The following is a 13,825-nucleotide window of genomic DNA, read 5'->3' as shown; positions in this document are numbered from 1 at the left end:
GGTTCATGATTGTTGTCTGTATACATGATGGATCTCGTCACATGCGCACACAGGTTTTCGGGAGAAGTGAGTTTCCTGAAAGCTTTGCAGCACTCCAATCTTGTACCCGTCGTTTATTTTTTTTTTATAAAATACAGTTGACTACTAGCTGCCTGCACATTACAGGAAGGTCTCTCCCACCTATCAAATCCTCTCTGATCTGGCTATAGGCTAATTAGGAATTCTGTAAACACCACACCAGTCACTGTCAGTATCATCTTTGCACATGCAGTGACAGTTCACCCCCAACAGGTGGCAGATGTTTAATTTGTTAGAGGTCAAGCAGGAGGACACTATAGACAGTGGGGTATTTCAGCAATGTGCTGATGTGAAAACAACCTGCTTTAATGAAGTGCACAGCTGTATGACAAGAGGGCGGTAGAAGACATTTAATAATACAATACAGAAACAAATAGGAATTCATAGAGCAAAAAGAGACACAAAACTATTGATACTCCAGTTTGTCATTATCTTACCTTACTTGTCACATAAATTACACACTATAAAAACAAAAAAATGTATTTTCTTTTTTTTTTGTCTCATTTTGCCAGGATCAGAACTCAACATGATAGGTCATGACCCAGGCTATTCTGTCTGAGGGTTAACACGGCCCTCTGGATAGATAGAAGAGTCCACACAGTCGTCGTCATAATCATCAACCCCAGCCAGAGACATCGAGGTAGGCCAGAGCAGGTGTAGGAAGGCTGGCATTAGAATCTATCCCCTGGTTCACCACTAGATCCTCTGTGATGGTCAGGAGGCTGTGTGGTGACCAGGCTGGATGTGCCACTGTGACGCTGTCTGTCCATATGGAGGAGGAGGAGGGGTAACAGATCCCTACCGAGGCTGTGCCAGTAGACCAGCTTTGGCTGCTAGGGCTTCGTTCTGCTGGATGTGGTACTCCTGGAAACGCATGGAGATGCGCTGGGTCATCTTCAGGTACTTCTGAAGGCAGCTTTCTGAGCAGGTGGTCTTGAAAAGGGAGAGATTACAGTTAGGCTACCATCATACATAAAGTACACATCCATGTCAACAGCAAAGGCTTTTTGCTGCATCTGAAGGAGCTATTGTTAACTTTCATACACAATGTTGACCTTCACAACATGAGGGAAATATTGTGATATAATGTTGTCACTGCGTCCACACACACACAGGCCGGTATTTATAAAGCGTCTCAGAGTAGGAGAGCTGATCTAGGATCATATCATCTGATTCATTCCCATCTAAAATCCTAGATCAGCCTTCCTACTCTGATAGGCTTTATGAACACAGGCTAAAGTGTCTTGAAGGAATCAAGGACGTAATTACCTCTTCTGTTTTGACTTCTCTGGTGGTGAAGTCCTTCACACAGTCCATGAAGCAGTTCTCTGTCAGTTTGTTGTAGGTGCCCAGGAATTCTTTGAACTGTCAAAACAAACCGTACCAATCACTAATGTGTCAGACACGGGTTGGGGTGTTAATAGGCCTTTAGTATACTATGCTATGCTATGTGCCAAGTGAGAGAACCTCACCTGTTTAATCTGGTCCGTCTCTGAGATCTGGGCAGCCATGTTTCAGTTGGAGGGGTTTCTGTTGGAGTGGAGATACATGTACATGAGTCATGTTTATAATACAGTCAGGTTACAAGTAAGTAAAGCCTGCAATTAATTAATAAATGAATGAAACAGTTACAGTCAGATAACACTGATACAGATTGCTAACACACACCACACATTCTAGATTGCATAGTAATACCTGTCAGCTTCAGCAAAACATGCATGCCTATTGAAACCAATCATGCAACCATTACCGCTCTACCTGTCACAGCTAATTAACCTGTTTAATCAGCCAACAGGTACAAACAATGCTATTTGTAGTAGCTAGCTACCGGCGCTAACTAGCTGTCAAAATCTGGTGAAAAGCTTTACAATTAGATGACATGGCGCGTGTTGAATATTTACAGGCTATAGACAGGAGGTAAATCAAATCAAGGCTTGAATAAACAGCGTAGCTTTAGACAACACGTTGCGAGGAGGAAATGCATTGAAATATTACCTTTCTCAGCACAGCAGCGAAGTCATTCACCCAACCAGGCTCCGAAGGACATGTGACATGTCGTGAAAGGGGCGCTGCAGCACCAGTTTCGACAAACATTGAAATCTTACAGAATATTGTGCAAATATAGCATTGCCGCACTTAAAACGAAGTGTGTTGACTGACATAAAATGCTACTTTGTAATTATTAAGCATAAATATTTATTGAGTCAAAGTCTGAAAGCAATTTGCCGAAAATAACGACATTGAATCCAAAGAAAAGTGAATTTGGTGTTACTGCATAAAGCCTCCGATGTAATACAAGGTTATGATAACTGTATAGTCCCCCACTGTGTTAGTCGTTTAACACTGTTCTGATGGGTATTCAACATACAAATCCATATATATTTTTGGTGTGCTTTGTCTGCATTATTATTATTATAAAATATATATTTTTTATATTTTTCGGTTATCTTTGGGCTATCGTTTTCTCGCTCGTGCATCCCCAGTTATCTACAGCAGATGGCGACATTTAGCTTCGCTACGCGACTCGTAGTTGACAACATCCTCGAAGAAGAAGAAAAGGAAGCGCTGTCAAGTTATTGTTGTCGGCAACAGTTGCTGTGCTTTGTGTTCTTCGGTTTTATCTTGTATGTTGCTTTCATTTACCGGCGAGTTACGGTTGTTCCTAAGGACACTTATCCAGGAACTTTTTTTTCTGATGCTGTATCTAAAACGTAAAGCTGTTTTTTTTTTTTTACTCACTGACACTGGGACGGTTTACGTCAACATGCACGCAGCGGGAAATTCAAAGTCCTGAAGAGGCGAAATTATTGACACAGCAATCATCTGACGGTTGGTGAGTCACGTTGATAACAAGACATATTGTCAAAGTTGCTGTCAAGAATAGACATGGCTTACACTCTCATGAGGAATATAAACCTTGATGAGTCCACGTCCAGCTCTGATGCTGGGGACGTCTTGATTCGTTCAACCAGAATTCACTTTCCTGAGCAGAGCTACGACCGACAGAGAGATTCGGCTTCGGTGTCAACCGTATCTAATAGAACAGAGCAGGTAAAGATAACGGTCAAGAAGTTGCGCGATGTTACTGAACCCTCTCTCGCTAGTGACGAGCCACCAGTGATTGACAACCCAAAACAGACAAAGAAACAAAAGCATCACCTCCCAGATGTCCCTCCTCCCCTGCGAGCAAACCTCCCGTCAGTCTCACACTCAGGTGAGCCCCAAACCCCTTTGACAGGGTCATAGCTATAGAACTGAATCTATCTCTATGGTCATAAGTCATTGGATTTCTAACATTTGTCTCTTCCCCTGTGTGTGATCCAGAAGGGATTCAAGTGCACAGAGGCAAGATGGCGGCACGTACAGGACAGAGAAAAGAGAGCCAGGTAGGTTGTTGGCCTTATTCATGTGATACTCTGATCTGCATGTTTATGAAACAATGAAAACTCACACATGATAGTGTCTTTTTCTGTCTCAGGGTCCTAATAAAGATGGAAAGGAGACCCCCTCATCTTCCGGCCAGACTAAAGACAGCGGAGACAAGGGTCAGAATCCTCAGTTCCTATTCTATTTGATCTCATATGTCCTATTGTGTAGCGTTACTAACTCTACGGTGTGTTGTCCCTCAGGCCATGACCTGTTGATATCCACATATGCTGCTGGCGGGAAGGGAGCCATCCTGGCAGCTCTGAAACAGAGGTATCCATGTCATATACATACATACAGTAACCTACATGTCATACCAGTCAGAACGCTGAGATATTCTTACTGTCTGGATTACAGGTGTTTTGTTTCATTTGTTCTCATACATTTGTGATACGTTGTTGTTATAGTGTTATCACACATACATGATGAGATTCCCTTCCTGTGCTCCTCAGGTGTCAGAGCGCCCCACTGAGGCGGGAGGTAAAGGTGCAGCTGCTGGACCAGAGACCTCCCCAGAGCCAGACCCTGGAGCCCCAGCCTGCCTCTCTCCCCTCTGGACCCCAGCCGGTCTCTCTTCCCCTGGGGGACCAGGGATTGGCCTCCACTGCGGCGGTGGTCACAGCTGCAGCCATCGCTGCCACAGCACCACTCATCAAGGTAGTGGAAACTAGTCCAGTGGTCTCCTCCTGGGTCCTTTGAAGATAAGGATGTGAGAGGGGGAGGCCTCTTGCTGGGCTTAACCCCTCCCAGCATCGAGAATGCTGTGCACCTGCTGCACCTCATCCTAGGATCGCTCATGGTGTGTGTGTGTGTGTGTGTGTGTGTGTGTGTGTGTGTGTGTGTGTGTGTGTGTGTGTGTGTGTGTGTGTGTGTGTGTGTGTTCTTTGTTTGTTTTCTCCAGGCTCAGAGTGATATGGAGGCGCGTGTGTCCCAAATGTCTGAGGGGCTTCTAAGGCTGCTGGAGGCAGACAGACCCCCGTGCCGGGCCCTGGAGATCCAGGGGACCAGGGAGGGGAGAGCCTCGGAGCGCGTGGCCCAGCTGGAGGATCAGCTCAGTACTCTGACCCAGCAGAGACTGCAGCACCTGGAGTGGATCCAGAGCCAACAGATAGAAATGCAGGTGCGCTTTTAGAACAAAAAGGTTCTAGCTAGAACCAATGTTTTGGGGCTTGTCGTCAAAGTCAAGTCAAAGTGGCTTTATTGTCAATTCTTCACGTCAAGACATACAAAGGAATCGAGAGGACGTTTCTCACTCTCCCACGGTGAGACAGATAAAGTGCACAGGCACAACAGATAAGACAAGACATACTAAGTGAAACATTCAATGACAGACAATAAAATAATTTAAACAGTGCAAAAGAACAGTCCCTTTAGGCAAACCCTTTTTCGTGCCATGTGGAACCCACTCTGTGGAAATGGTTCTAAGAGTGTAGGACAGGCGAGGCTGGTGGAGGTAGATATCGGAGGACGGGCTCATTGTAGCATGTGTGTTTGATACCATTCCTAATTCCATTCCATACATTACAATGAGCCCATCATCCGATTCCTACCTCCACCAGCCTCCCTTGGTGTAAGACCACTGTAATGACATGTATACTATGTTGTATTTTTCATCCCTCAGTTTGAGTGTGTCTGTCTTTAGTCCAGCAATATACTTCATGCTTTTGTACTATACTGTATGTGTCTCATAACTTCACTCCTATGCAGAGCCCCTTTCAGTCTATCACTCAAACCCGGTTTTTAACCCCTTTCAGTCTATCACTCAAACCCGGTTTTTAACCCCTTTCAGTCTATCACTCAAACCCGGTTTTCCATATGTGTCTTCTCTTCCTCCTCCACCTAGAACCATCTGCTGGGCTCAGCCCTCAGTGTCGTGACAGCCCACGCCCAGGCCCCTGTGACCTCCCCTCCCCTCCTCAATGCCGGCCCTGCTCCTGCCTCAGTACTGCCTCTGTCAGACCCCCAGGCCAGTCACCTCCGGCCTGGTCACACTCACACACACCTGGAGGTTGTGGATTTATCCTCGGCTGTTTCAGCAGCAGGTAGGGTATATGTTATCTCTGTCAGGTGTCTTGTTAAATGCGGGATGTGTGACCCATAAACATTGGGACATGTAGTATGAATGAGTGACCTCTGCAATGTTTTCCCACAGTTTGTAGGAACATTGACAGATTAGATGGATGCATACTATTGATACAGAGAGAGGGAGATAAATGGACAAATGTTATTTTGCTTAACACGGTAATTGAGTAGTTGCAAATCTACAGTATGTAAAGTCCACTGGAGGCTGGTGGAGGCAGAAATCGGAGTATGGGCTCATTCAGCCTCCCCTGGTAAAATCTGCTAAACAGCTGAGTCCCTCCTCTACTTGCCCTAACCTCCCCAGACACAGCCAGCCAGCGGAGGGTGGGTGGAGGGAAGAGCCCCCTGGAGACCCCTGCACCACGGAGGGTCATCCCCAAGCCCACCCGCTGGAACTACAATACCGAGAACACCAAGCAACCCGGCTCCAGCTCCATCACCAAGGCACAGAAAACACCACGCGTTGTCCAAGGTTAGTCACAATAGTAATAATGTCTTTTCAGCAATAATTGGTTTAAATTAATTAGGTTATTTATAGAATTCCCCCCCTCATTATTTTCCCCTTGTTTACCAATGAGCTGGAGCCAAGAGCATATTTGGCAACAATGAAGCTGTTTAACTATTTACTGCTCACTTTAGCCTTTTATTGCGTACGTTTTTCTTCTGTACCATTAGGGGGCAGTAGCGTCACTCAGATCTTTTGGCAGGTAAAGGAGAGGGTGAGCAGTCAAGGATGAGATTTCTTACAAGAGAACCTGGTTTGATGTACAATGTCAAAATGCGCTTTAACTGTCCTTGAGAAGAACAAAACATTTCCCTTTGCCACTGTTTGATGAGAAACAAAACACGACATGTAACTTTTATTCTCTCCAAGTTGTTAGAACTAATAAGGAACAGGCTACAGCACTATGCAACCTGACACCCTTCCGTTATTGACACATACACCATAGGAACTCTTCAAACACATTTCCCTGGGGCCATTTTCAATAAATAAAAAAAACAAAACATTTCTCATTCCATTGACTTTAATGAACAATCGCATTCATGGGACAAATACGGCTTTAGCACCTTTTCGCTGTTCTGCTGTGATGCATCGAAAAAAAACGCCATCATAACGTGTCACGTATCGCCACTCGCTTCTTCTCTCTCAGTCATGGTTTATAACAATCATACATAATCTCCCAGCGTTTGTTTCCTATTGGCTGAACACCAAAGACAGCTCTTCCTGACAACAATGGCAGCTGACTCCGTCTCCCGAGACGCAGGCTGAGGAATGTACACTTCCTCCCATACCAAACACTGGAGATGTTAATTAGACCCAAGCAGAGCACAGAGTATTTCAGAGAGCCTCTATTTACAGTAAAGAGGGGAAGTGGTTGTATTCCTGAGGGAGAAGAGTTCCACTGGATGAATATATTAACTGTACAGCCATAATTCATAGTAGCGCAGCAGTGTTGACTGCCTATATGTAGGCCTATTAACTCGCATGGGAAGGTTAGTAATGGTCCTCTCTGTCTTGGTGTAAAACTCATTGGCTTGGTGAGATTAGGTCTGCTCTCTGTCTCGTGGTGTAAAACTCCATTAAGGGTGAAACCATTCAGGTGAGAACAATGTCCCCGGTGCACGGCTGTGCAAACACAGACAGCAAGCATCTCTCACGGGTGAATAGAACCACACTACGGAGCAGGGGAGGCTGGTGGAGGTAGACATCGGAGGAACGGGCTCATTGTAACGCGTGGAACGGAATGAGGAATGGTATCAAACACGTGGTGTTTGATACTATTCCTCATTCCGTTCCACGCGTTACAATGAGCCCCACTGCTATGGAGGTTTGGTTATTGAAAACATACCATCATGTCAGATACCATGTATATGGAAAATAATGTGTTTCGAGTAAAATTATAGGGTTGGAGGTATATTTCACATGTATAAACATTGCGTCACTGACTCAGTCAGCAAGTCAAATCTGAAACTGTTATTGATAACACCTCTTTTTGAATGAATGTTTAATGAGATAACCTATTGTAGATGGAAAATAATTAGATACAGTAGATATTGTGATATACAGATATTGCACCACTCTCTCTGTGCTCAGCAAGTCAAATATGAAACGTACTGTATATGAAGAGCAGGGGTTGACATCTACCATCTCAGCAGTTCTCATGAATACCACTGACAACGTTACCTTTAACACATTCAGAAAGGTGAGAGAAGGGCAGAGAACTTGTCCTTTATCCATTCTGTCATTCAACCATAAAAACATTACTGGCTAGCCTTCCTCTTCCTCTTCCTCCGCCTCCTCCTCTTCCTCCTCCTCCTCCTCCCTCTCTGTCTCGAACACAGCAGTAATGTGGTTGCTGCAGGGCTGTGCTACATGTTGGGGTGGAGAGGTCAGTGACGGTCTCTCCTACACGCTGTCTGAGAGCTTCAACAATCTCCCCCTTCTAAATCTAATCTGTCTCCCTAGAACGATACCCTTTGCTTGCCAATATCTCTCTCCCTCTCTCTCTCTCTCTCTCTCTCCCTCCCTCCCTCCCTCAATCTCTCTGTCCTCTCTCTCTCTCTCTCCCTCTCTATCCAATCTCCTAACAACAACGTGGAATTGCTTTCTCAGAAAAGGAGTGCCACTGGTTGTCCCCATGGTGATGGATGTGTGTGTGGGAGCGAACAGAGAGTTAATTATGGCTCAGCTCTTGTTTGTGCGTGTGCGTGTGCGTCTTTCGGTGTGTGTGTGTATGTGTCTTTCGGTGTATGTGTCTTTCGGTGTGTGTGTGTGTGTGTCTTCGGTATGGGTATGGGTATGGGTGTGTATGTGACAGGGGGTGTGTATAGGCCTGTGGTTGTGTGTGGGGGTATGTGTGTGATTGTGAGTAAGAGAGAGAGAGAGAATGAGAAATGTGGTAGTATTTGGCAGTGAGTGTGCTACGCTATATATAAGATGTCTGAAGTGGCACCATTTTGTTGCTGCTGGTATTACCTCGGAAGCTGGTTGTCATGGCAACCATGCTATTTCTACCCGTCAGCCTCTCTCTATCTCTCTCTCTCTCTCCCTCCCTCCCTCCCTCTCCCCAGCTGTCAGACTGCTCTCTCTCTTTGGGAATTGGCTATATTTAGCCGTTGGGCCTTTGTTTCTCATGCACATCAAACCCCCTCATGTGAAACCCATTGCCTTGAAATTACATTAAGGCCATTACACGATCCACCAATCACATTGGTCGATGTATAGAGCCCCATTGTTTACATGACGAGAACCTTTCTGGGCTTAATCATGATTCAGGTCAGATTAGGTGGAAAGAGCAGAGCGGGCGGTGGTATGTGAATGGTCGTCTGAGAATCAATCGTTTCTTTTCTCTTCAACTTGGTCAATCTCAGTATATCTCACTATGCCAATCAGCAATCACCAGCAGGCACAGTTCCATTGTGAGTAACAACAATGACCATGGCTGTGTGTGTGTGTGTTTAGCTGTATGAAATCCCATGATATCTGATCTCTGGTGTAGCCTGTATGTTGAGGTACTGTGTGTTAATTAGCCTAGATGTTGCTGCTTTCAGGCAAACAAAATACCTCAAAGTACATAGTGTCTCATTCTGCATCAGTCCACCCACTCCTCGTCATAGATTTATGCCTTGAAAACTGCTACCTGCCATGTCTTTGTGGAGGAAAAGCACAAGCTAAGCCTAAGTATCTGTAAGAAACAGGCCTCTCCCATTCCTAGAACGTGATGTCATCTCAACGTGTTTCATCATCAGTCATCCAGCTGCAGAAACACACACACACACACACACACACACACACACACACACACACACACACATACAAACACACACACACGCACACATACAAACACATTTATCAGTCTGTCAGCTGGGTCCTAATTCTGATGAATGACAGACTGTAGCTGTAATCAGGTCTGGATAGGGGGGGATCTCCTCCACTCTGGTGAGGACCATCACATCAGGTAATTGCTTTTCAGATCTGCATAAAGACCTACTGTGTGTGACCTCACCAGGCTTCTCATTTGGGGTGCTGTCTGTCGCCAAGATACACACCTTTTCAGTGAAGGTTGGAATGCATGAAATGGAATGAGGAATGATATCATGCGTTGCATGCGTTACAATGAGCCTGTCCTTCCATTTCTACCTCCACCAGCCTCCCCTGCACCTTTTGTAATAGGTGAAGAAAAATGTGTCTATCGTAGCCTATTGGTATGTATTATATTATGTTGTACGTGATATCATTGTTATACATTAAACACGATTACAATAGCATTAGCACTACTGTACATTCCACCATTCAACACCATTGTGCATTTAGTCTCTCCACTATGGCCGCTTCAAACAAACAGCTCCTCCCCAAAAGATCAGAACACCTCGTTTAACACCTCATTTAAGATGACGGGGTTTGTTAAGCCACGTTCTGTCCAAGGTCCTTTCTATAATTGCCTTTCAGCCGAGGCCATTGGATTTGAACTCCCTCATCATTGATTTGGTTCCTATTCGTTGTGTCACCTAATATATGCTATGGGGGGGGGTGAGAGGGGGAGGCGGGCATGTCACTCCCCCATAGTGATGCCCTTTCTAACAGGGCTGGCAGGCTGTGTTATTACCCTTACCTGCCACTGCAGAGTTGACGACAGACCAGCAGGGGGGAGGAGCCTGCGCCGCAGTAATGGAGGGCACAGTGTCAACACACTTCTAAAAACGTTGAATTCAAGAGGCTGTTTTTCGACGAGAGCTGGTTTTCGAGAGAGAGAGAGAGAGAGAGAGAGAGAGAGAGAGAGAGAGCCTCAGACTAAGGCTATTAATCCTGTAATAGGTTTCCACAGAAATCTAGAAGTATCCAAAAGAGTGAAAGGAGAACAAGCACCAGTCTATACGAGAGATATGAGAAACTACACCACAGAGAGAGAGAGCCCTTCTCATCCTTCCCTGTGTTAATAAGCACAAGGAAGGATGGAAGAGATCATTGATCTGTCCATTACATGACTTTTGACTCTTTCAGTTCGTGAGTGAGTTGGCAGAGGTTGGTCCAGAGAGGTTGCGCTAGTATTGGCTAATTGCATTGTTATTGATCTGCTATTCCTATCCAGCCAGAGTCTGTCACGACACATCATTCTAAGGCTCTGAAGGTGTGTGTGTGTGTGTGTGCGCGTGCGTGTGTGCGTGCGCGCGTGCGTGTTACTGTGTTTTCACAGCTCAACAACAGTACTGATGTTCCCCAGCTGTAAACACTGTAGCTGTTTGACGTCAGTCAGCAGCTGTAGAAGTGGTTTGGGGTTTGTGTGGAAACCTCCGCAGCAGGAGGCGGCCATGGCCGGAACAGAGTAGACTCCTCTTGGAAGGACTGTTTTCCTCTGTACTTAATCACACTTGCGGCTTGGCTTTGCACTGGTCCTTGTGTGTGACTGCTCTCAGTGTTGGGCAAGCTGAGCTGCAGCATCAACACTCTGTCACTCAACCCGTTTCAGATTGTATAAACCAGGGGAGGCTGGTGGAGGTAGAACATCGGAGGACGGGCTCATTGTAATGCATGGAACGGAATGAGGAATGGTATCAACCAGTGGAATGAGGAATGGTATCAAACACACATGTTTGATACCATTCCTCATTCCATTCCATGCATTACAGTGAGCCTCCACCAGCCTCCCTGTTATAAACCTGTTAGGAAATGAACTAGTCTTTGAAGTAGTGGAATGCAGGGAAAGTATTATTGTATCCAGCCAACAGACATTGATAGATTTTCTGTGTGTACATGGTTTATATCTAGATATGTACAGACCTATGCTCTCGATGAGGCAATTCTGTTGATAATGCAATGATAAACCCAGAGAGACACCGGTGAGGCAATCAGGACATTGAGTGACTGTGTTTACCCTTTGGAACTCTGAGATGTAGAACACAGATATAGAAAGTGCTGAGGGAGGCAGGTGTCAGAGGATGAACGCTAGCACCTCTCTCTCTCTCTCTCTCTCTCTCTCTCTCTCTCTCTCTCTCTCTCTCTCTCTCTCTCTCTCTCCCCAGCAGGAAATGGACGGCTCCCGGAAACAGTCCTTAACGACCGCGGCTCTGCAACGACGAGAGGCATGCTGTCGCCCGGGGTTGCCATGGCAACACGGGCCGACGGCGACAACGGCCGACCGGACCGATCCAGGTAAGAGGCAAAAAGAAAGAAAGAGAGAGAGAGAGCGAAAAGGAATGGTCATGTTTTTCAGGATGAAACAGAAATTGATTGACTCAGTATTTTGAGCATATCCCTCATTCATTCAAAACCTAAGTGTGAATCTACAGTGTATCATACTGCAGTATACAGTATATTATACTACCTGGCCCAGACGTGTGTGTGTGTGTGTGTGTGTGTCTGTGTCTGTGTCTGTGTCTGTGTCTGTGTCTGTGTGTGTGTGTGTGTGTGTGTGTGTGTGTGTGTGTGTGTGTGCATACATCGGGGTGCATGCACACGTGCGCGTGTGTGCATGCACCCCGATGTGTATGCTTGCACGTGCATATGCGTCCGTGCAGGAGTGTGCATTGTGCACATGCATGTATGCAGGACGTCCCACTTTTGCATTTGTACAGAGAACAAGTGAGGGAGGGAGAGGGAGGGAGAGACAGAGACAGAAAGAGAGGCAGTACTTCACAGGACCTCTCCGCTCGCCTCCCATCCCCATGGCAACGGTGGCGGCATTTACCAGCCCCATCTGAGAGTGGGTAAAGTAAATCTGCATGCATGTGGCACGGCGCCAGCGTCTCAAATGAGAGAGCACTTTGAACCGCTGCCAGGTTTGGAGGAGGAGGGAGAGGAGGCTGTCGGCTCTGCTTAACGTTGGCAGTTTGTACTTGGCAAAGCCTCGCCTTTTTCCCAGAATCCATCTGTCTGGCAGCCTGCCAGCCGCTTTAGCGGAAGCTGGAAATTAACCCCTGCGCTTGACTACGCCAGGCGCAGTGCCGCGACGCAGCCAGGGCTGAAAATGTTCCACACAGAGAGGAAGGCTAAGAGGGGGAGAGACACACACACACACACACACACACACACAGTTGGTGCCTGAGCTGTACGCTGTATGCATGAGGGGCTGTGGTGATGTGGGGATAGCACTGGATCCTTTCAGGAAAGGCGAGGAGGGAGGGAGGGAGGGAGGGAGGGAGGGAGGAGAGCGCCTGAGCTGTCTGCCTGCTATGTATAGAGCTAGAGGTTGTTTTTGCCGAATTTTTTGATTGACATTGTTAGATGTTTTATGTGTGTGGTATTAATAGAACAGTGACTTAAGTGAATGGGCATACGTTAGGGGCTGGTCTGTGGTATTTCCCTTATTCTCTTTGTGTTTTAATTGCATCCATGTGTCCGAAAGCTCGTAACAGAGAAGGCACTGTACGCAACGTGCTTTGATTTCCAGTAAAGCCACAGGATATTTCTGTACATTCCACTGCTGTGTGAGATTATGCTCCACGCTCACATCAAGCAAGGCTCTAAATGGGGAGTAAATGGCACAAAACACAACATTTCTCTCTCCTTTTTTTTTTTTTTCCCCCCCCCTGTTGTTTTTTGTTTCTGATTCCGTTGACTGAGGATGGCCGTCTCTTTCATTTGGCCTGGCAGTCCCAGGCTTGGAGCTTGGAGCTTGGAGCTCAGAGAAAAGTGTCCACAACAACCAGCTCATCTGCTGGATAGTCATTCAGCTCTTTCTGACTGGCACTGGCTCTGAAGAAAAACATGAATCGTCTGGCCCTGTTCTGTTTATTCAAGCCTCCCCTCTTCCCCCATTGAGCTGGCAAAGTGTAGAATGTTTCACCGCTTGCTCGTCATGTTGTGTAGATGATTCTAAAGAACTATCCACAGTTTGTAATTTAAAATGCATTTATTTCAACTGGCCAGGCATTGCATGGATCTTTGATAGTGCGTGAACTGTATTTGGTCTATTGCTTCAAGGACGTAGTGTGTTTTCCGAGCTATCTACTCCTCAAAGCACAGTATTTGTAGCTACGCAATTTCCCAGTGGAGCCCAGTAGCCTTGTAGCTAACGTCACGGCTGCAGTGGGTGGGTGGGGGGGGTGAGGTGAATGCTACATTGTTAGGAGACGACAGCCCAGCAGGTCCTCTGGGCCAAGGCCATACTTGGTCCCCTCCTGGTTCTGGCTCTGGTCCTGGTCGGGCCTGGATGGAAACACACCAGCAGTCTGTGCCAGCGCTATGTGGAGAGAGAGACTGCTGCAGTAAACCACTTTACTCCCTCCCTCCCTCCCTCCC

The 13,825-nt window shown here is 46.4% G+C and overlaps 2 protein-coding genes across 3 annotated transcripts in view; one reads left to right on the top strand and one right to left on the bottom strand.

The window, feature by feature from the left end:
* Nucleotides 1–337: 337 nt before the first annotated feature.
* On the bottom strand, nt 338–2,156 carry timm9 (translocase of inner mitochondrial membrane 9 homolog). 2 transcript variants are annotated; one of them, XM_083683178.1, is made up of 4 exons: nt 2,074–2,156; nt 1,551–1,608; nt 1,348–1,443; nt 338–1,011 (listed from the first exon to the last, which is right to left on the bottom strand). In XM_083683178.1, the coding sequence occupies exons 2-4, from the start codon at nt 1,587–1,589 to the stop codon at nt 877–879; spliced, it is 270 nt and encodes an 89-aa protein (XP_083539304.1). In that variant the 5' UTR covers nt 1,590–1,608; nt 2,074–2,156; the 3' UTR covers nt 338–876. The 2 variants fall into 2 exon arrangements, with proteins under 2 accessions (XP_083539304.1, XP_083539305.1); XM_083683179.1 differs by lacking the exon at nt 2,074–2,156 and adding an exon at nt 1,774–1,943.
* A 779-nt stretch (nt 2,157–2,935) lies between these two features.
* kiaa0586 (KIAA0586 ortholog) overlaps nt 2,936–13,825 on the top strand; it is a 98,347-nt gene continuing 87,457 nt past the window's right edge. The window contains exons 1-9 of the mRNA XM_083683549.1: nt 2,936–3,292; nt 3,403–3,464; nt 3,557–3,623; nt 3,708–3,777; nt 3,957–4,161; nt 4,406–4,624; nt 5,348–5,546; nt 5,891–6,058; nt 11,611–11,737. Coding sequence (XP_083539675.1) covers nt 2,965–3,292; nt 3,403–3,464; nt 3,557–3,623; nt 3,708–3,777; nt 3,957–4,161; nt 4,406–4,624; nt 5,348–5,546; nt 5,891–6,058; nt 11,611–11,737 — 1,445 coding nt within the window. The 5' untranslated portion in view covers nt 2,936–2,964. The remainder of the gene's footprint in view (nt 3,293–3,402; nt 3,465–3,556; nt 3,624–3,707; nt 3,778–3,956; nt 4,162–4,405; nt 4,625–5,347; nt 5,547–5,890; nt 6,059–11,610; nt 11,738–13,825) is intronic.

Source organism: Argentina silus (genome assembly GCF_951799395.1).
Source record: "Argentina silus genome assembly, chromosome: 13".
NCBI classification, from domain to species: Eukaryota; Metazoa; Chordata; class Actinopteri; order Argentiniformes; family Argentinidae; genus Argentina; species Argentina silus.
This window is presented reverse-complemented; position numbering and strand designations above follow the sequence as displayed.

Coding starts and splice junctions, on each gene's coding strand:
- timm9 (XM_083683178.1), bottom strand. CDS start 1,589: ATGGCTGCCCAGATCTCAGAGACGGACCAGATTAAACAG. Junction 1,444..1,550: donor AGACGGACCAGATTAAACAG/GTGAGGTTCTCT, acceptor TTGTTTTGACAG/TTCAAAGAATTCCTGGGCAC. Junction 1,012..1,347: donor GAGAAGTCAAAACAGAAGAG/GTAATTACGTCC, acceptor TCCCTTTTCAAG/ACCACCTGCTCAGAAAGCTG.